We start from the raw sequence: 21,125 nt of genomic DNA, 5'->3' as shown, positions 1-21,125 counted from the left end.
GCAGTTCTCTGCCGGGTACTGGTTGCTAAGGTTTCTGAATGGTACCGGTTGGTTTTTACAAGATCTTTTTTGAGTGGTGCAGTGAAGTGACAGCAAATGTTCATAAACAGATGTTTATAAATGTTTATACCCTGCTGTGGTCAGGGCTAGGGCTGGGGGAGCGGCACAGCCCAGAGCTGCAGCAGGGCTGCAAATGGGGCCGGTGCTGTGGGGCCAGAGGAAGGCCGCAGAGGTTGTCTCCTCCGTGCACTTGTTCGCAGGCCTCGTGTCTGAGGGTCTTCCCCTCTGAAGGAGCCCAGGGTTAGGGTTGTGTGAGTGACACAGCCTGGAGCTGCTGTTGTGGCGGGGCTGGAGAGGGCCACGCAGGAAGGTGTGGTCTGGGAGACATTTTCTCCCCTGCATGCCTTTTCCCCTGGCCTGTGGCCTCAGGCCAGGTCTGCAAGCAACATGGCGAGCATTTCTGTTTGTCATTCTGACAGAAACCTGCTGGAGCTGGTAAAACTTCACATATCAAGACAGGTGCTGTATATGAATCTAAATAGGCACAGAAAAATTAGTTTGTGTGCGCTGTATATGTATTCAGTAGCTGTTTGAGAAGCAGAGACAGACAGTAACTGTGTGGCTGCAGGCGCCCACTGAGACACTGCATGAACAGCACGGCTTTTCAGCCGGGTTGGTGGCCGAGCCAGCTTGCAACACTTGGTATTTTGGCATCTGGACTGTTGCTTGAGATGAGGCAATCGTTTGGAAGCAGCCAGTCCGCTCTGGAAGAAATCTGCCTTTGGCACGTTCTTCAGTGAGCCAGTCCTGAAGGTTTTTAGTGCCAGACTGTTTAGAGATGTTTCCAACAGGAGGTAAACATTTTAATAATAGAGACCTTTCTTCCTCAGGCTTTTCCATCTTGCCCTGTCCCATTTCCTCCCTCTTCAGACTCCAAGCGGTGATCTAAAGTGTTGTTTATTGCCTACTCTTTTCTTTCGTTTTATCCCTTCCCTTATTTCACAGGGAAGCCTGTACAATGCACTTTGACGATTTATTTAGAATTGGATTTGACTTCTGGGGTTTCCATTAAGACCTCTTTATTTTACTTTCTGTTATTGTCTATGACATATTGTCTAGCACATTTGATGTGCTCCTGCAGTATTGGTTATTGTGTCTGATTTATTCACATTTTAGTAATAAAGAAAATGGGATGCCTTACTTAATACATCATTTTTTTCCTTGAGTCAGAATAGGCACTGTAACAGAACTAGAGTATTCAGAAAGAAGTGCTCTAAAGAAAAAGAAATCTTAAGTTGCCTGTTGCAGCAGCTAAATGAAAAATATTAGTTTATAGGGCTGCTGCTGTGCAAGTCTGAAAAATAAGTTTGTGCCTTTGGGGAAAATAAAGTAGTTTTTGTTTGCAAAAAAAATGTGAAATAAAATGATGACTGTAGGAAAAGAGGTGTGTGGTTCTTTTCTTCCCATTCTGTGCAACTAAGGGGAGAAGAAAGATTATATATATGTATATGTAAATATATATATATAAAGTATATTCTTTCATCGTTTGTTTCTAGGACATATTAGTTTTAGATTTTAGCATAAGCAGAAGGCAGGAATAGTACAGCAGTCTGCATGAGGCTGGATTGCACAGTTTTTCACTGCAAGATGATAAAAAAAAAAAAAATTGTCCCCCCAGCTCCCCAAAACCTGGTTCACATTGTGTTCATTGCCACATGTGGTTATGGTAGGCTGCTGGAAGGGGTAGTTCCTGAATGAACACTGCCTGCACAAAATGAGATGCCTCTCTTTCATTGTAGGCACTTTGTAGACAATTTTTAGAGTTTTAAACTACCATAGGCCTCTTTTTTGGTTTCTTTCAAGATCTTGAATTTGAAATGAGCGTCTTGATCTGATGATTTTCTTTCCAGTGGTTGGGACTGAATTTTTGGCCTTCGGATAAAAAGCATAATAAGGTTTTATCTTGGAGGAAGGGTGGTAGAGAAACACAGTTTGTTGCAAGAGGATTTTATGATGAAAATTCCTCACCCTGCAGCAAAGAAACTGCTGGACTGTTCTTTCTGAGCTGTGGTGATACCCAGATGCCCTCAGGGTTTCTGCTCTCAGTTCCTTCCAGACATGCCTTGCCTCTAGGCAGGGGAGGCAGACTGATGTGACAACATTTTCCCACAACCTGTCAAGACTGATGTGATCTACATCAATTTAGGAGATGAAGAAAATATTGTTGGGATTCTGTGCTGTGGATATTTTTCCTTCTTTTCAATTTCTTCATTTCATGGAGCTTTGGGTACACACATGCGTTTTCGGGAGGGGAGAATCTCTACAGCCATAATGAAATGCTTTGATGTTGGGCACAAGTGTTTGATAATTTGCATTTTGTGACATATCACTCATAAATACTCCTTTCTCATGACAGGTTGCTGAATGCAATAAAGCCGGGATTGATAAAAAAGATCAATAGACTACCGACCCCCATTGCAGGTTTGGTGAGTATATCGAATGGATAAAAGTCTTTCAGTGCTGCTTTTTGCACCTTGGTTTTGTGACTGTGTGATTTAGATAGCAATTATTTTTGTAATTTGAACTCTTCTAACTTACTGAACTCAGACAGTCCTGCTGAAATCTGAACAGTGCAGTCATCTGAAGACCTTCCAGTCCTTTTTTTTTTTTTTCTTTATAAGGGGAAAGTATTCAGGAGGGAGAGTGTATTTTTAGAGGAAAAATATCTTCTTGGTTATATACTGTCTCAGAGTTTCAGCTCTAGCTCCCTAAGAACTCAATTGTATGCTTTTCAAGCTGTGACCGCAAAAAGATAGCTTTTCGGAAAGAAAGAAAAATGTATTTGTATATTTTGTCTCATTTGCCTTTTCCACGGAACACCACAGTCTGCAGATAACATTCATTGCAGGACTATCTGGGGAACCATTTCGTGTTGACTTTACGGGCAGAGCAGAAGTTGGCCATAATCTGTCAAGAGCAAGGAAGACCACAGAGGATGTACTTAGAGCCTGTGGGCTGAACCTGCCCCTTGGGACAGTTTTCTCCAACTCTTCGGAGTGCTGGTGCTCGGGAGGTCACCTCAAGGGGGAGGCACGGTCTTGTACCTGCTGCTGGGAAGGGAAGTGGGGGTATAGCTGGGTGCTGGGTGTAGGGTGTGTGACACAGAAATACGGCTGTATTGATTTTTTGTTTGTTTTTTTTTGGCCTTGAGATGTGGCTAAGAATAAAAGGGCCTCTTGGGTGTGTGGAGGGTGACCATCCTCAATTTAGACTAATGATAGACTTGCATACATAGTTCTTTTCTCTTACGACACTACTGATGTTTTAACTTAGTTTTCCAAGATCCGGAATGTATTATTTGCTGATAGTTGAGGTCAATGTTCCTTTATGTAAAGAGCATTAAAAAGTTTCAGTGTGTTCAGAGACCATGCTCCATTCATTTTTAAATTGGTTCTGTAATGTAATTACCTAGCTTTTGAGTCTGGGTCCCTCAACCTGTAGATTGACAGGCCTATCTCTGCATGAATACTGCATAGTTTTAGAATTTCATTTGTGATCCCCACCACCCATTTTGTGATGTTTTCTTGTGTGCTTTTCTTTTGCCCCTAAAACCCATCTAGTTTATTCCTACCCACTCCTAATTGAAAGGTGTATTTGCAATGAACTGTTGCAAAAGATACCAGTAGTGCAATTCTCTTTTCCTTGGCTCCCATTCATAAAATATTCCATTTTGTTATGACTGTTTTTAGAAGATGATATTAAATTACATTGTGTGTTTTTTTTTCTTATTCATGTGTAAAATCCCAAAGGTAAGTTGATTGTAGAAGGAAGGACGTGGAAACATTAATTGTGTGTGTGTTCTCATTTTTTGAGATAAACCTCTCACTTGCCAGATGTATGTCTACAAAGCAGTAAGAAAAAAAATGTTTTTCAAGCTATTAATAATACAGCAGATTTTTTTTTTTGTCTTGGAAGGTGACTTTTTTTTTTTACTTCTGTACCCATGTCCTTTAGTTACCTTCAGTAATTATTTTTCTAAATATTTTTCCTAATACAGTAGTAGACTGTTAAAAAGTTCACTGGCACTTCTGGCTTTTTGAACGTTGCTAATCGGTGTTTTTACCTACTATGTTGTGAATAGATCATTCCAAACAAAGAAAGCCTTCCAACAGAGACTTGCTTTTAAACATGTCTAGTGCTGTACCTGTTGACTTCTGTTGCTATTTTTACTTAGTGGTGAGTGAATGCTTCAAGGATTGTGTGCAAATTTAAAATGATTATGATTGTCTGTTAACATGAATTTACAGCATAATATTTTAAAGTACAGACATCACTACTGTGTTTGAGCACATAGTGTATCTTTTTCTTTTCCCGCACCTGTACCATGTCCATGTGCCTTAAAAAAAATTAAAACATTAACGTTGCTTTCCAGAAAGTCAGAACTCCTAGTTGGTTGACTGCATATGAGGGACATTCCTTTATTTATTGTCGATTTCTCTTTATTATCTTAGCTTTGGTTGGCTTAACATAGTATATAGTAACTTTTCCAGTTATTTCACCTCAGTGTGTGTGATTTCCTCCAGTACTCATGGAAATACCATGGAAGCATAACTACCTCTTTTGCTTTGAGTGAAATGTGTGCTTTTGAACTCCTAGATATTGCTTCTGCCTAAAAAGTGTAACTTAACCATTCTACCTTAATTTCTTCCCAATAGCTGATAAAATAAATCTATAGTTCACTAGTAGAGGCAATAGGTAGGTTTTCTTTTTTAGGAAATTGCGGCTAAAAGTTACGAGTAATGGTAAAGTACTCACTGTTCCTTTTGTTTCATCATTAACCTCTAGAGGCATAAACAGTCATGTATTATGTAGCTCTACAAAATGTCTACTTGAGTCTACTTCATTTCTCCAAATGATGGTCTATTTTTCTCCTTTGTTATTATAAGGACAAATGAAGAGGCACGCTTTAGTGAAGGAAAGTAACAGTAAGCTGTAGGCCTGTACTGGGGGCATGCTGAGATATTCATCTGGAATTATTATCAGCTGTAAAAATTTTGCCTATATTTGGTGTTTGAGTGATTTCCTATAACGTTGCTGTGAAGTATTATGTGCAACTGGCCTACTGTTGACAGATTGAATTCTTCAAACTTTTCCTGGTGTTTGAAGCTAGACGAACCTGCAGTTACTCTGAAATTCTTACCAGTGATTTCCTCATGTGGTTTAAGAGGGAATGGCTTATTTGCAGACCTTTTGTATACCAGAACAGCAATCATGTAAGCAAAATTTATTGTTTCATAGCATGGTAGTGTTAGAGTAAGGGCTCAGGGTTTTGCACACCACTCTACCAAGTGCAGGCTGTATAAATGGACAAAGATGATCTTTGTCTGGTTGCGAGTCTAAGTCAGGATGTGGATTGTATGCAACATTACGTATAGAATTACATATGCTCAGCATGGCAGGCCTGTTTGTAATTTGCTTTCATCTCTAGAAGTGCCGACTGGTTCTGTTATCACAGCAGAGATGATGCATTGCTTTAATGAAATAAAACGTAGGACCAATGGCTTGGTATTCAGACTTGCAGTGAGTATTAGATTTGATGAAATGCTTTCTTATTCCTGTTCATTATACATTAATCCAGATAGCTAATACTCCCACCAAAAAGCAAATTCACAAAACATCCAAGGAACATATTAAACACATGTAGGAATAACAGGCTTTGCTGAAAGAGCCACGTTTCCAGGAGAAATTTTCTCATGCTAGAAATTGATACTGAACGTCTTTGTTTTAAGGCTGTTAGCTTTCCAGAAGTATCATTTCATGCATTTAATTGTGCAAGCCTGGAAAAGTATTTTGGCTGAGTTTTTAATTAAAAGACCACAATGATGGATTACTAAAGTACGTTGAATACGATTATAAGTGATTTTTACAAAACCAGCAATTTTTCAGTGAGTTGCATTTGGTTTCCTTCATTGGGTACGATGTTCATAGTGGGCACAACTTATTTTTAAGATTTCTACAATTTTGTACAAGTATATCATTATATATTTAATTTTATAAAAATAACACATCTGCAGCACCCTAGGTAAGCAATGCTCTATAATGCTAACCACTATATGTCAATTATCTTTTTCCTTTAAAAATATTCTAGTTCTTGCTTCCTGTCCCTCAATAATGTCACTCTGTGAGAAAAGAAAAGGTTTCTGCCTTATCTTTTGTTTGACAGAGTTTAGGAGAGTTTATAGCATTACTTCAGTTCCTTGAACAATCCCCACAGGAGCTTAGACACTTACTTCAGAGACTGTGTGAAAGAGTCTCACATATAATAGTAGGAAGTAGCCAAGACAAAGTTAAAGGGCTGAACTTTAGCTTGTGTCTTGGCTCATGTTTCAACACTACTGAATAAAAATCTGTTTATGGTGGTATCCAGTTTTCAGCTTGTGTATGGTCCTCATCTTTGTATGTGTGATATTTGTATGACTTAGCAATGCAAAAAATAGCCCTGTGAAAGTCACCTGGTTGCATAGTTACTGCACCGAGGTGAACAGAACTGTAACTTACTGTTTTTAAAAAAAAGCTTCTTCCTTTGAAAACAAGTTTTTTTTTTTTCAGTGATTATTTTCTTAGGAAGTTTCTCTTGGCAAAATGTTCTCTGGGAACTTGCTATGAACCTTATCAAGAATAGCTACCTGTCTGTTGGTGCTGGTAATTTGCTTTTATGCTGTCCTGTTGCATAAACTCCAATGTGTTTTGATGTCATATGATGTCTCAACAGTATTTCGGCATTGCATTCATTAACTTTCAGGAATTTGTACTTCTAATTAAGTTCAGCAAATTAAATGATTTTTCTTCATGATGTGAGCCTCAAAATATAATTATAAGACACAAATATAGTGAAGACACAAATACAGTGTAATGTATTTCACAGAATTAAAAATAATTTGAGGAGATAGAGAAATACGTGGACCTTTAATTGATGTTTATTGGTTTTTATTAATCTTTCTAACTCATACTTCAGTGTTACATTTTTGTTGAAGGAAGAATGAGAAATTTTTTTTTTAATTTCTCACTCTCCCTCTAATTCCTTATAGCACTTTCTGGAAAGAGCCAGCTTCTCTTGTAATGTCTAGATTCATAATACATGATAATTTGTTTCCTTAATTTGTACTTCTTATTTCTGCTGCACAAATTCATTTGCCAGTGCAATTGTATCCATAAAAAGTCCTGCTGTGTGAGGTGTGGTACATGTGAAGTAAACAGAAGCAAGATTTCCTCACTGTCTAACAGGAGTAAGTTCTTGGCACTCACATCCCACAAGCATTTTTGGGACTGTTGGTGGAAAACAAAGCATCAAACAGCAGAGCAAAATCCCATGCAAACCATTCTGTCATGGTTTCTGTGGATCTTCTTAGTAGTAATTGGTTTCTTTACAGCTCCTGTGCATGCCTTCGGTTCTGGTATCTGAATGTTTGACTAGAGCAATACTTACTGTCTGGCCAGTGGTTTGGAACAGCACTGTGTGCTTTGGCTCATCATGTACTGCAATGTAAATGGACAGTACAACAATAATGTCCTTGGGAAAGGGAGGAAAAAAAAAAACCACAAAAATTTGCATTTGCAGTGTTTCTGTATGCTTATTTTTTCCCCTCAAAGTTCGCTTTATTTTTCCTTTGAATTAATTTTTCATTTAGATTTTCCTGCTTATTTGATTTGGTGTCATCTTAGCCAGACAGATTTTACCCTGTAACATTCCTTTTTAATGAATTCAGCTGTATGCTGTAAGCACAAAGATTTCTATGTTTTATGAAGAATACAAAAATAAACCAACAGGTGTTTCTTAACCAGGGTGTTTGTAAACAGGGCCTGCGTGGAACAATCTACAGGGACAGTGTAGTTAATTCATCAGAGAAGACGAAAACAGCCATCAGTTCAAATTTGGCAGGAAGCACAGAGTGAGTGGCCTGTTGTTTTAGACTGAATTGAAAGTTTTTATTGCTCCAAATTAACCATGCAAATACTGTCCAGAAAGTATACTTCTCCTCCCATTTAGAGAAAAAAAAAACTAGTGCAAAACACAATGCTGGCACTTTGTTTAATATTTTATTGGTTGAAATGTTTGTACTTGCCATGCTGTTGGATTTGGCTCAGAAACACACATACTTTTGATGCTGGAAACTAATCATCCATCTGACAATATCATATGTACCAAAGACTTATTCCACGGCTGCACTTGGGTTTGTTGCCCAGACCTCCAAGTTTGGGCTTTAACCTGGTGTACAGATGTGAGTGAGGCTGAAATCACAGAAAATCAGTAAGAGGCGAGCCATCAAAAAGCAAACAAACAAACAATGGGGTAAATGACCCCACCTCCTGTATTTGCCTTTGACTGATGGAGCTGAGTTTAGCTACAAACACCAGCTCCCAGTAGTCTTTGTGTCCATCATGCAGTCTGGCTGATGAGCTGACCTTAATATCCAGGAGGGTGCCTTCTGTCTAGCTGCCAGCAGAGCTGGATGGCTGTAGGCAACACTCGAGGCGAGGGACACCTTGCTTGGTTCTCAAATGGACATTTTTCAAGTTTTTGTGTGCTTTGTGCACCGCTGGTCCCAGCCAGCGCTCTCAGCCAGAGCTTCTGCAGCCCAACCTGAATTCTGTCTTCGGGTCCCTCCCTGCGGGTGCTTCCTTGGCTGCAGTGCTTGCGGTGCCCTCGGTGAGCGAAGCTGTGTGTTGGCTGGGACCCCTGCTTGCCATGCTAACGAGACCGTCCCTTTCTGCCATGCTTCTTGCCAGTGCCCAGCAGCATTTCCCTCATTACCAGGTGAAGTCTGTCAGGTAGGACCCAGGCACCGTGCGCGGTTTCCTTGTTGGCCAGGATGGCAGCAGCCAACATGTGTGAAGGTTTGTAGGGTGCGTGCTGTGCACCACAGCTATGGGTGGATGCAAACTGTCACATTGTCGTGGCCTATTCCCAAACCAGACGGGTTAGGGTTCAATGGTGCAGCTTCACAGTCAGCTTAAACTGTGCCCTGTGCCTGCTGAGCACTGCCACTGAGAGTGTCGTGACTTGCTTTGGCCAAGAGCTAATAATACGTGTAAGCTCTTTGTGGGAAGGATCATCTGCTAGTCTGTTTTTGTCTAACACCTCACCCCATGAGTCCTGCGCCACGGCCAGGACTCCTAGACGGTATGTTAATACAAACAATAAATAACGCTTACAAAAATATCGCAGGCATTCCTGATTCACAGCCTGTTTTTAGACCGCACTCCCCACTTCAGTTTTCAACCACGGCTTTAATTAATAGATTTATAATTAACTTTATTCACATTGAATAATTTTAAATGTTAATATGTAATTCTGAGGTAAGGAGAACTTTTTCTGTGTGCAAAACCGAGAGGATGGTCACTGTGGAGCAGTTCCTTTCTGATTTTTTTTCTATTTTTTTTTTCCGTTTCACACAGACAGTTTTATTGCCTGGCCTCAAGAAGGGTTAGCTAACTACCACCCTTAAGAAAAAAGTGCTCAACTAAAACCAAGGAACCTACCTGTTTGGGCAGAAAGACAAGTGACTTCCAAAGACGCTATTTATAAACTATACAAATAAAGGCTTTGTGTAGTGATTATTTACCTTCTTTTTTTTTTTTTTTTTTTTTTTGACATAGGAGGTTTAATAAAGTGAAGGATTGTAGGGATAACATTTGAAAATGGCAAAAAGAAAAACATTGCTACTGCTGCAAACCTAATGCTAGGCAGCTGAAATGTGAACTTGCCCTTATCACGGCATTAACCTTTACTATAAATGACAGAGTCTTTCCTGGGGCTGGGGAGGGCAGCTGGTTTCCAGCAGGAGCTCACTTTGCACCTGTGGAAAATGCAGATTGATCCCCGGATTAATTTTTAGATTACTTAGATTTTAGATCCTAAGGTCTCCAAGTTCAGCCGTGATTTGTATTACGTTGGTTTACTGACTGGTCAAGTGATATTTCAGAAATGGCAAGCTTTTGAAGAACATAGTCTTAGTATATCTAAGTATCAGAAAAACGATAGTTTTGCAAACAAAATGCCATTCTCTGTGTAGCTTAGGGTTGCACTTAAATGGAGTAAAGAAGCCAGTGCTGCCTCCAGCCGTTGCCTTAGAAATGAAAGGCCTCCCGAGCAGGATGTCTCCAGCATCTTCAGGCCAAGTCCTGCTGACGACACTTAGGACTTCCCTCAACATCTGAGCATTTCCAGGAGTTTTCCGTGGAGGGATTACATGCCCTGAGCATGAGTGTGTTGCCTGTGCCTTCTGATGAGTGCAGCACTGCTAGGGTTATGTCCAGGCATCTGCAATCTTTGTGTGACTTCTGGTGCAAAATTCATCAGTGTGGCAGCGTGGATGAAAGAAGAAAAGAGCTGGCGTGCTGCATGTGTGTAGGCCAGCACACTCAAAATAAGCAGGGCTATGACTTTCCATGTCTTGAGGCTAAAAAGTATCTATCGGCTGTATTTTCAGATTTTCTCCTTGACAAGGAAAACTAGACCTGAGGCTATGGTTGCTTTCAACTAATCCAAATGTGACTTTCCTACACCCTCTACCATGCCAGCACTAGTGCTCCTATGGCTGTTAGCTGGAGCAGGCAACTGTGAGCTGCCTGAAAACCACCCTTCTCCTTCGTCGTAGAGCTGCAGCCGTGTGAGCGGGAGGGAAGGAACCGTCTCTCTGCGGCAGGGAAGGAGCTGCCATTCCTGCTGGCACCAGAATGAACTTCCATCAGCGTTAAGCAGCCGTGAAGCTGTAGCTAGGGAGTTTAAACTTGGATGCAATCCTTAAGTTATTGGCCAAACTCAAAGGAGATGGGGATCTGGGAAAGTCTTGTCCCGAAATTCCCAGTTTAAAGGCTGTGTTTGAAACTGCACTTAGGGCTCTCACCGCTTAATTCTGGAAAGCCTCTCACAGGTTGGAGCCTGTGGGTCTGTGCTATAAATACTGCGTTATCCTCAACTGTCTTTTTCAGTGACATGTAGCCTCTGCTCCAGGGGACAGCTCGATCCCAGTATTTATTTGACAGAGAGAGAGATAACTGCAGTGGAAATGGCACTGACTGGTGTGAGAATATTTGCTGTATTTGCTGCTACCCTGCATTCTCACAGCATCTGTGGTGCATGTACTGCTGCCCATAAAATCCTTGTGATCCTGGAGAATTTGGATAGCCAGGCGACAGTGGCTCTCGAGATGTGAGACAGGAGGGTGCTTCCAGGCAGCTCTTAACCTGAGCGGCCCCCTCGAGGTGAGTGGGAGCAAAAGTTTCCACACTGTTGTCAGACCGACAGATCTGCAAACTCAAAATGGGCCAGCGGGGCCCAGGCTTCCTATTACCAAACCCTTTTGTGACAAGAGAGCAACTGCAAGTTAGCAACAGCCTGGTGAGACCCCAGCCCGTGCACGGCTGATGGTAGAGGAAGAATGCTGCCCCTAATCTCTTGCTGGCTGTGGCTCAGCTCGGTGAATTCTCCTGCAGTTTACGTCTGCTAGCAACTGTTGGTACTGTTTCCATGCAGAAAACCTTTCCGGGCGGCGCGAGTGGCTTTCTGTCAGATGATGTGCGTGTCACCAGCAGGAGCGTACGTGCTGAATGCAGATGATGGGACGTGTCTCCCTCCAAAGATCACGCTGCAGTTGTTTCCCTGGCTTAAAACGAACAAGCAAAAGGGGAAACTAGCGGAGTACGTCCCAGTTGCCTTAAAGACCCACGTGCACTGATTTCTCTGCTTGAAGAGCCCGGCGAAATTCTGCAGTCCGGTGCCATGGTCAAGAGTTCACAGAGGCTGAAATATCTGACACTGAAGTCTCCTTGCCTTTTGCATTCCTCAGTGCTCCTGGATTAAAGCCACTCACTTCCTTCTTGGCACAGGACTTTCCAATTGTAATGTGCTTCCTCTTAAATGTCCAGAGGTCTAATGATACTATTGTAAACCTGTTAAAATTAATGCTGCAAAGGAAGCAGCTTAGTTAATTGCTTGTGCAAAAATGCGGCGGTAGGCTGAGCTGTCTGACTGAGGTACATCAACACCACTGTTAACCTCTTGAAGGCTGCGTAGCCTTGTGCTACAGTGTGGAAACCCACCCCACGGCTTACTAGGGAGGATCACGCATTCATTTTTGGACAAGCCATATAAATAATGGTCTAGAAAGTTACTACTGGGGTACAGAGGCAGCCCTCATCTGTTCGGAGTGGCGTCCTGCTCAAGGCCTCGCTCTGTTGACACTTTTGTTTGCTTCTGCCTCTAATCCTCATGCAGGCAGCGCTGTCGCTGAGGTGGGGACTGTCTGCTGCTGTGTGGGGCCGGAGTGGGCGCTGATTTATTGCTGGGAGACGCCTGAAAGGGAACTCTCTTTTCAGACTTTTAAATAAGTATTGAACTTGCTAAATGTGCGCATGCATGCGGGTGTCTGCTGAGCTCAAGGCAACGTGTTTCAGGCTGTGCTATACACGGCTTCCTCACCTCGGCTTTTCTCTTTGTACTAGTTCTCCTGCAGAATTTAGAATTCAGTTTGTGTTTCCCCTTCCAGCCAAGGGTAAACATGCTTCCCCCCAGCTCCCCTTCTCTTCCTTTTTTCCAGTACTGATGTTGGTATCATTGGGAGGCACGCTGGACTGAATGCCAGGTGTGAATCTCACCCTTGCACCTGTCTTGGTGTGACGAACTTCAGGCCATAAATTGATAGCCCGGGCTGCTGCTGCTCTGCTTGCTTCTTGCCATATATAACTGGGGAGCTGGTTGTGTGTTGGGTGGCACGGCTGCCCCGCCAGCAAATCCCACTGGTGTTTCCAAGCAGCCCTGGCTGCTGCTAATAACCTCTCCTAGCGAAAGCTGCCACCTCGCTCTTGTCCTTTGGATACTGTTTTTAGTTCGGTCGGAAGGAGGCTTGCTGGCTTTTTCCAAAACCGATCCTATCTTTACCACCCCTACCTAGCAACAGTGTCGGGGACCTCAGAGCTCAGGCCTGGCGCTGGCTGGACGTGTGCGCTGCCCGCAGGCCTTGGCCTTCTCACCTGCACGTCCCAGCTCCGGTAATTTCGGCGTAGAGGCTCCTGCAAGGCTGCTCGGTGGGTACATCTGGGGCAAGCTGGGGGCCTGATTGCCAGGTTCTGGGGTGGGAGGTGTGTGAGGAGATGGAGACCAGGAATCCCACATATAAAAAGCTTGAGTGTCAGTGGGACGTGTGCTTATTGTGCAGGCAGCCGCTAGTCTTTGGCTGACGATGGGAGGGATTCAAGGTCATTTTGTCAGCTACAGAGCACGGTACTATGAAGCGGCTCCATCTCCTTGGTCAGCAGTGCGTGGATCAGGAATGCTGTTTGGAGGTTTTTGTTTTTAACCTTGCTGTCTGTCCTTCCTACCTCCTGCTCCACAGCCATGTGAATGAGTAGAATGGTTCTACAAACTACATCTGCATTTTGGTCCTGGTTTCCAGACCAGAGCCAGCAGGCCCGCTAGATAAGAAGTGTGACGTTTCTGTATTAATTTCTGGAGTTACAGGGATCAGCTACAAAGTTTTAGCACCACCACACAGTATGTCCTCTGTTATTTAAAAGGGAGGACGGTGAATAGGATCAGTTATTTGAGGTTTCAAGTAATCCAGGGTAATTTTCGGCGTAATTAATACATGTCAGGAATTTGACCCTTGCTGAGATAACAAGAAGATCTGGATAACTGAGGCGATACTGTACAAGTTGTGAAAATAGTGCCAAAAAGCTGTCTGCACAGGTCAGTAGCACAAACTAATAAAACTCTATCAACTGCTGATGTAGAAAAACAATTTATACAGCTTTTACCTGACATGCAGAAATAGAAAAACCCTTTCTCGTTGTACAATTCTCGGATGTTTTCTTTCATTAAGTTTCTCCTGTTATCCCCGAAGAGGTCAGGCAGTAGTTGCTTCTTAAACCACAACAATTTCATGAAAAGCATAACTTGAAATGTCCCGAGAACACCACACATCTGACACAGACATGCTGTTTTGCTGTGGTGTTTATTTTCAGATAAAATATAAGCAAATTTTGCCGAATAAAAGCCACTGCAGGCTTGGTAGTATATATTGGACACAATGTATATTCTTTCATAAAACAAATTATGAACAAATGCAGGAGTTGCATTAATCATTGGCAAAATTAGTTGCAAACTTGTAAATCATATGGAACATTCCTCAGAGAGTTCTGTCTGAACTTCTGTAAAAGCCTCCAAAGAGGCCAGTAGAAATAAATAAATAGGTGCTTTCTTTTGCACCAGAAGGGCAGGTAAAATTTGCTACAAAGTCAGTGTTTAGGAACAAACTTATGGAAAAAAGAAACCTGACAGTTTGTCTTTGCAGACTGGATTTTGTTTTTTTTTTCTGTTTTTTTTTTTTATTATTTTATTTGAGAAACAGGATGAGGCTAGCTTCATCTTCCTTCTTAGCATGCATGCCTGTATTTTATTTTTACAGTGCTGAAGAGTGGCTGAGTGGAATTTAATATTTCAGTGGACAAGAATTTTAGACGAGGAATAAGCGAGGTAATTACATCCTCTCAGAGAAACGTTGCAGACAAACAAATATTTGAGTGAGCAGGGTATTAGCAGAATTGTCTCAGAGTGGGTGATACTTTATCTTCAGAAATACAACACCAGTTGTTGCTTGTTCTTTCATTCTATCTAAAATAACCAACAGAGAAAAAGTCAATCCCATATAATTATTAGTTTGAAGGAGCTTAGGAGCTGTATCTTCAGAATGCCTGGCCTTGATTTCTGAGCATCTCAGATCTTTGAATAGTACAGCCAACAGTGATCAAAATATGTTTTCCAGAAAAGTAAGCATCAAGCCTACTGGTAGGAATCTCTTCATCCCTTTTACACGAGATGCTGTATGGTATTTGAAAACCATAGTCTGTGACCTCAGAAGCTTGTAATTTAGAAACAACACAGATATTGTGAGAAAGGTAACGGTGAAACAAGGTGTTTGTCAGCATAGCATTATCAGCAAGCCTGGGGTCTAAATGTCGCTGGCTTTTCATAAGCATGACTACAGTGTAGATTTCTGGGGAGAATCACGGAGTGGCTCTACTTAAATTTAGAGGAAGCTACTCATAAGCATGAGGACTGCGTGAGAAAGTATAAATTCCCAAATCTGCCTGGAGTCAGCACCCATAGCATTAGGCTAAGCTGGCTGGTTTCCAGGGGTGTTTGAGACCTTAAATGCTCTTTAGTCCTTACTCTCTGGTTGATCACAGATTAATCACTTGCTTTTTTAAATACTATTACCCAATCTTTTGAGCCACCCAATCCTGATTAAAATTTACTTTCTAAAATACGGTCTTAGAGAACTGAAACTGCTTGGATTCTAGGCTTTCTGATATTTTTGAAGAACTGTGTCATTGCAGGTGTACTTGGTATTGTCACAGTACTTGCATAAAAATTCTTGCAGATAGTTTTATCTTCCCAAGAGTCGTTCACACTGCTTATTCTATTCTTTTGGCTGAAATTTAGTGAGAAGCGTTAGAAATCCAGCGCTTAGTCCTGTGTACAAACTGTTATGTAAGCAAATTGCAGATCAAAAAACTTCAGACTGTGGTCAGTATTCTCCTTCATAGTTTCCAGTATGAATTATTCTACTGTACAGCTGGACACAAATACTGTTTATATACTACTTATAACCTTGTCTTTTGGGTATACCAGATAATGGAAGCTCAGCACGGCCTCAGGCCAGCCCTTGTAGGATTGCTGCTCAAGTCCAGGACCTTCTGCCTGTCCTGGGGGTGAGTGACCCAAAGCTGTTAAGATCAGCTTCGTGGCAAAGCAGAGCATGCCTTGGGGTTATCAGGTATGCAAAGCCCCAGAAAGTGGGCACTGCCTGTGTGCTGGCTGTCTCTCCTGGCTCTCTGCAGTCACATGCAGGGTCATGGAATCATTGAATCATAGAATGGCTTGGGTTGGAAGGGACCTTAAAGATCATCCTGCTCCAGCCCCTAGATGAGGATCAGGGGAATGTTGAACCTGCTGAAGCCCCTCTACAGATCTGGGCTGGCTGGCACAAGCACAAGGAGCACTGCTGCTACAGTTCAGGCAGTGTCCCCGCATCACACAAAGTGGTCGCATAGCTCTGTAACCCCCCTTTTTTAATAGGACTACATCTGTTGACCTCGTAAGTCCCAGGTGGCTCTGTAGTAGGATCTCCAGCCTGCAGGGCTGCTAAGCTTGAGCACGGTGCAGAGCCTGAACTGGTTGCATGTGTTCAGGCAAGGCAGTGCTGTGTCTGATGGATACTCCCCAGGCCCTAGGAAGGGCAATGTTGAGGTTCTTGCCAAAGCCAATAAGTCCTGCTGGCCGTGAGCTGATTTTGGGTAGCTGTGTGTAACATTTGCGTTCTCCAGAAAAATGCATCTGCGGGAGCGGTTTGGAGACATGTGAGCTGGCTTGGGACTGGGGCTCTGCAGGGCTTTAACTCAGCTAAATTGCTCGCGGTTTGTTGTTGGCTCTGGAGCTAGTACAGCTGCTTTCATGGCCCATGAAGCCTGGCCTAATAAACTTGCTGGGCTGTGCTGGTTCTGTGCTCTAGATACACCTCTCTCTGATCTACCAACTGTAGTCTGAGTCCCTCTGTTGAAAAAGGAATAAATAGTACTTGCTTTAAGCTTACCCTTTTCCTTTATAGGTACTTACCAGCTAAGTTGTATCTACTCGTATAATGTGGGTTTAAATTGTAAAGGTTTTCGGAAATAGTAGGTGAGGAATTGGAAGCTTGTTGTTGTAGGATGCATGAACATCTCTGCTAGCCTTGCTCATGACTGAAGTGTAAGCAGGGTTTGGTTGTTTTCCTCTACAAACAAAAGAAGATCTGGTCTAGTTAGGACGGCAGGGAGGAGGATATATGCTGAAATGATAAGAATGATTTATCACTGAGAGCTGATTTGTTTCCTCTCTCTTTTCCCACCACTAATAGACGTGACAAGCTATTTCTGCCATTCTCACCCCATAGCTCGTGTTCGTAAGACTCGGTGCGATGCATGTGTTCATCTCCCTACCCTTGTGGCGTTCTGCATTCTCAGGAGGTAGGATGTAGCAGTACGCCCCAAATACGTCTCCAGTATGTTTACAGTAAATGGAAGTACAGGAATATCTGTCCTGTAAGAGGAAAGATCCTTTTCTGTCTTATTTTTCACTGCCCAGAAGAACCAGAACCATTCTGCAAGAGCTGGGAGAAAGCCTTGCAATAGGAACACCCTGCATTAAAGAGGAGTTCCTTTCTTTCCCTCTCGTTTTAACCGTTGTTTTTATGCCCATAAACTTAAGGAAAGTCTTAAAAACAGTATATTATTGTACTACCTTTTATTCTTCCTGAAAGCTTGGTGTTCAGAACTGTAAACCATGCTGCCATCCAAATGTAATCCATGAATCCTGCTTTCCAAGTGGCCCTAGAAGGGCATATTTGCACAATATCTGTAGACTTAATCAACAGTGGTAATTTAGGTTGGCTATTCGGTGTAGTCCACCTGAGTTTGCAGCTGCCATAGCTTCATGAATAATAGTGTTAGTTCTTGAACTGCATCTAGGGAGTGCGTTGCTGGTGGCTGTATTGGGAAGGAAAATAAATTGCCGCCAACCTGTTGGGTGGCTCGTCTTGCCTTGGGTATTTATCATTAAAAAGCCAAAACTGGAGATATTCAAGATGACCGGACACCAAACACATGTTTTCCAATCTGAGAAAGAAACATCATATATATAGATTGAGTGTTGTGATATTCAGTAATTTAGGCAGTTAAAATCTATACGGTCAAAGTTAAGAATAGGCACTGACTTACTTTACAGCTTTTTGCACAGATATTTTGGTTGCCTATAAAATCTACTTGTAACAAACTAAATTATTTTCTTCCCCTTTCTTTCCTCACTGAAATTGTCCTAGACATCTACATGTGAAATTATTTTTTTTTTAGCTGAAAATAGAAACAATAATGTAGGTTTTCCAATTGGAATGTGCTGGAACTTCATTCAGTACAAAAAGCCAATTAAAAAAAAAAGGTGTTTTTTGGACTTGAACGGCTTCTTTTAGAAGTATTTGCAAGGAAACCCCAACCTGTATGTTAAAGAAGTCCAGTATGTTTTATGTAATGTTGGCATGAAAATGCAAAGCTGTGAGTGGGGGGAAGATGTATTTCAGGTATCATGTAACAGCAGCAAAGAGATTTCTGATGTTTATCAAACCTTGAACACCCCAGATTATTAAAACATATTCCTTGGCAATAAAGAGTAGATGTTTAATTTGAAAGGAGAAAAGGAATTTGTTGCTTTTTTTGCAGAGGTCACGAACTGAGCAGGAATGAGTCCTCCTTGGCTGTTTCACTATTTTGCTGTTTGCCTTCGGGAATAGAGATTTGGTCTGATTTTAACGGCTACTGCCAGGCCCTCAGCCCCCCCAGGCAGCCTTCTTGCATCTTTTGAGGCCCACCTACAGCAGCTGTATTGGATATCGGGACACAGAGGCCCCCCAGCTGCTGAGGCTGTGCAGTATCCTGATCCTGGTGCAGCTGATTGCTGTCTGCTGAGAGAAGTCAGAGTGCTGGCCAACTCTTCCTGCTCGTTGGCTGAAACAACAGGTAGCTTTGCTTAATATACCAGGCAAAAGAGAGCATACCTCATAAAAGAAAGGGGCAAGAAAGTAAAGTCATCTTAACAGTTGCTGCTATTAGAAGAGGCATTATGAGGCTGCCAGGTTGTGGTCATGCATTCACCTTTGGAGGTTTCATGTCAATTTGATTTCAATTTTAGATACCAGTTTCTTTTGTACCTTTGCAGTTTCGATGTGATCTGCCTCTGTGCCTGAGTAGGAAGACAGCTGATAAATGGCAAGGGGAAGATGGGAATTAAGGCTGTAACTCCAATATAGCTTTGCGTATATGATTGATCAGGTTCCGGTGTACTAGAGAAGTGTCAGGTTTAAATCTCTCTGTTGCTCATTTCCAGTTACTCTTTTTGTCCTTGCTATCTGCTTTGCTTGTAGTAAGAGAGAAAAACTAGGAATAGTACAGTGATTGTAGGTTGAGAAGTATTTTTTCAGATGTGCTTTAAGTTTCTTAAACTGGTTCATAATGGATTGTGCTAGGCAAGTAACAAATGACCCTCAGACACACCTTTTCAGGTGGAGAAAATTTTCTTTCCTGGAAAAAATGTGTTTTGTTTTTTTTTCTCAACAGCCAAGTCAAAATATAGAGAGCAGGCATAGGGTAACAGTGCCCTGAGATGTCAGATGTGATAAAATGATCCTATGAAGCCTGGAATCTGGAGGCAGAGAAAGGCAGGTAGGCTATGTGAGAAAAGGTAGTATTTTGCAGTAGATCTACAAATATATTTAAGGAAAACATGGTAAAAATCGAGCATATAGGCTTGCTTCACATAAGTAATCTTCATTACCAGCACAGTACAATGTCTTAGCAGGAACATGTATATAAATAGCTTTTGAGAAACATCTGTTGTGCTGTGGCTTAACACACGATTGCCTTGACAGCAGTCAGGAGAGGTAAAGGTTTGTTCAACAGCGTTTGGCTGTAGCTGATTGCTGTATGTAAAGTGTAAAAGACACGTTTGTGTTGGAGCATAAGCGGTTTGCAATGTTCCTTGGGATTACCCCTAGGGAGTACTTTTTGGGTACATAACTCAGAAGGTAATTCACCTTCATTCATTTATGAATTCCTTCTTTTTTCTTTTTTTTTTAAACGCAGATTGATAAGCTTTCATAGTGTGATATAATAGTTATGATTTATAACTCTAGATTTAAAGTCTATGTATTTTAGTTTACTTGAAGCAGTTTGTTTGGGATGACTGTCTTTGAGATCTTCAAGCAGGTAGTCAAACTGAGTACTTTCCTTAACACAACATGCCCTGATAGTAAATCACACAAACAAACCGAATTTAGAAAACAGCATTTTCTTCTTAGCTGTGAATTTCTTGCCCATTTTTGTATTTCATTGTAGATCTCAGTTGTGGGAGCAGCTGCCACAGGGGTGCACTGAGAATGGAGAACATCCAGTTTCCCCAGGAGGGAGATGGTGTGGCACTAAATGTGATTTGAGAGTCCCTTGAAATCTGTGTTTAGGATAGTCATGCTCCTAGCACTCCTAAAACAGTACCTAAAAATGTGAGTGCAAATAAAGGTCAAATTTGTCTTCATGACTTTTTTTCCCCCTCCTTCAGGTAGCACCAATATTGCCAGGAGGGTGGGTGAGAGGGGGTGCACGCCACAGATGCTGAATGCTGGTTGCACTGAGAACATTGCTGTCGTGATGTTTCATTCTCCTCTTTTTTTGTAGCTCTTTCCCCAACACATTCTCCATAGCCCAATCAACAGGACAGAGCGTGGTAAATAACAGCCCTTTCCATCTCAGCAGAAAGAACCAGGTTTTAGTTGTTTATTTGTTGGTTTGTCTCTTTCTTATGGTGTTTTCCCCTCTACTGGTGGTTTTACCCATTGGACTCGGGATTTGCAAGTTGAATTCCCAGCAGCTTCTAGGAGTCCTTGGCTGCACTGCAATGTACATGGTTTCTGTCTGTTTGTTTGTTTTGTTTTTAACCCTGCTCTTGATGGGCTTTATTCATCAAAAATATGAAAAGTGGGTAACAGAAGAAGCAATGAAAATGGGGCGCAAACCCTTGCATGCCAAGCACTGTGATCTAAACAGCTGTGGAGAACAGGCTGAAAGGAAATCTTCACCTCTTCCTTGGCTATAGTATGGCTGTTACCATAGAATATGGCATCAGATAGGCACCTCTTCTCCAAGATTGGGTGGATGCTGACATCTGGCTATGATTTCATCAGTATCAGAGCCAATGAATAGCCTGAAAATGATGTGGGCTTTTTTTCCCCTTTGTTCTGTCTCCATTGCTGTAAACAAAGCCATCTCTGGGTGTATCTTGGGTCTGGCAAATTGGAGGGAATACACATCATCTGATTGCTCTCTCCCCCAAAGACTAGGATGTTTGCTGAGCCCCCATTTGTATAATGTTTTATTTATGCCTTCAGGGATAATGACCTGATGCAGCAAGGAGAAATCTCGGGACCTGCTTAGCTAGTGAGTCATAGGGTCTGCTGTGCGCTCGTGCTGCGTGCACCCCTCCCACC

The 21,125-nt window shown here is 42.0% G+C and overlaps 1 protein-coding gene and 1 long non-coding RNA gene across 4 annotated transcripts in view; both read left to right on the top strand.

Moving 5' to 3' along the window:
- LIMCH1 (LIM and calponin homology domains 1) overlaps window positions 1–21,125 on the top strand; it is a 174,522-nt gene that overhangs the window by 75,959 nt on the left and 77,438 nt on the right. For all 3 annotated transcript variants that reach the window (XM_040554967.1, XM_040554966.1, XM_040554968.1), the window contains exon 3: window positions 2,417–2,486. In XM_040554967.1, coding sequence (XP_040410901.1) covers window positions 2,417–2,486 — 70 coding nt within the window. The remainder of the gene's footprint in view (window positions 1–2,416; window positions 2,487–21,125) is intronic.
- LOC121069156 lies at window positions 7,721–9,618 on the top strand. The gene is made up of 2 exons (XR_005819301.1): window positions 7,721–8,829; window positions 9,457–9,618. It is a non-coding gene; the product is annotated as an uncharacterized LOC121069156 (long non-coding RNA).

This window comes from Cygnus olor, chromosome 4 (genome assembly GCF_009769625.2).
Source record: "Cygnus olor isolate bCygOlo1 chromosome 4, bCygOlo1.pri.v2, whole genome shotgun sequence".
Lineage (NCBI taxonomy): Eukaryota > Metazoa > Chordata > Aves > Anseriformes > Anatidae > Cygnus > Cygnus olor.
The sequence above is the reverse complement of the archived record's forward strand: the minus strand, read 5'-3'. Positions and strand labels throughout refer to the sequence as shown.